Source organism: Priapulus caudatus, unplaced genomic scaffold (genome assembly GCF_000485595.1).
Source record: "Priapulus caudatus unplaced genomic scaffold, Priapulus_caudatus-5.0.1 Scaffold243, whole genome shotgun sequence".
NCBI lineage: Eukaryota > Metazoa > Priapulida > Priapulimorpha > Priapulimorphida > Priapulidae > Priapulus > Priapulus caudatus.
Genome location: NW_014577304.1, coordinates 336,232 through 337,347, shown reverse-complemented (window position 1 = coordinate 337,347; position 1,116 = coordinate 336,232). Strand labels below are relative to the sequence as shown.

Here is a 1,116-nt window from a genome sequence, read left to right as displayed (position 1 = left end):
ATATCAAACATGTTTGATCATTTTTGACTCATGCGTCAAAATACTCAACGTGTGCACGCTAGCTGCGTAAATTTACTCAATACTGGTACTCACAGCGCATGCGTTTAAATCATTTTAAAGAGTACTGCGCCCAGTATTGGCTGCGCACAGTCACGTGAGCTACATTACCACTTATACCTTGAGTAATTTTACTCACGTGTGCGGCGGACGCTGAAAATATTTCGCGTGAGTATTCTGACGCATGCATCATTTTACTTGAGTAAAATTACTCACGTGTGCGCCGGGCTTAACACGTAACAAGCTCTGAGCGCATGCACTCACATGCGGGATTTCTCCTCTGCTGGTAGGTGCGACCGGGAATGGACTTGTCCAAGGTCGTGCTTCCGACCTTCATCCTCGAGCCGCGATCGTTCCTCGACAAGCTCACCGACTACTACTATCACGCTGACTTCCTCTCACAGTAAGTGAGGTGTTCATGTTCAATATAGTGACACCGCTGATTATTTCTCACTTTCTTATACTCGCCCTTTTTATTTTGTCCCACTCGGGGATATATCCAATCTATAGATATTCATTTCTTTTTAGGAATTAAGAGTTCTGTCAAGATTTTCTATGTAAGTGTTGCGATTTGCGACAGATTTACAGCAGGTATTGATCGTCTGTGCGAACTTCTTTATCATTGCTTTCTTTATAATTTGTTTGTTGTGTAAATTCAACTTCTTAATTTTATCATTGGTTTCTTTATAGTTTGTTTGTTGTGTAAATTCAACTTCTTAATTTTATCATTGGTTTCTTTATAGTTTGTTTGTTGTGTAAATTCAGTCCGTTTAAACTCCGTTCTTGTAAGGTTCACTGTTTTGGTCAGTCGGTTATCGTACTTCACTCGGATCCCATTAATCGTAAGCAGGCACGCTTGTTCCCTTCCGCCTCGCCAGTGACGCCTGTGTAAACCTCGATCGTTTGAGAAGTGTCCGGACAAAGACCCGTTCACGACAACGCTCGCCTCGCGTGACCGCTGCCGTGTCGCGTGCCAGACCTCATCACTAACTGACCGCGTCTCACTAACTCAGCGGTTCTTAACCTGGGGGTCGTGACCTTCATGGGGGTCGTTTGGGG

General features: G+C 44.1%; 1 protein-coding gene across 1 annotated transcript in view; it reads left to right on the top strand.

Moving 5' to 3' along the window:
- Positions 1-1,116, top strand: part of LOC106807924 (oxysterol-binding protein-related protein 8-like) — a gene marked incomplete at its 5' end in the record, with an annotated part of 20,389 nt that overhangs the window by 13,956 nt on the left and 5,317 nt on the right. Inside the window, 2 exons of the mRNA XM_014810438.1 lie at positions 348-460; positions 848-860. Coding sequence (XP_014665924.1) covers positions 348-460; positions 848-860 — 126 coding nt within the window. The remainder of the gene's footprint in view (positions 1-347; positions 461-847; positions 861-1,116) is intronic.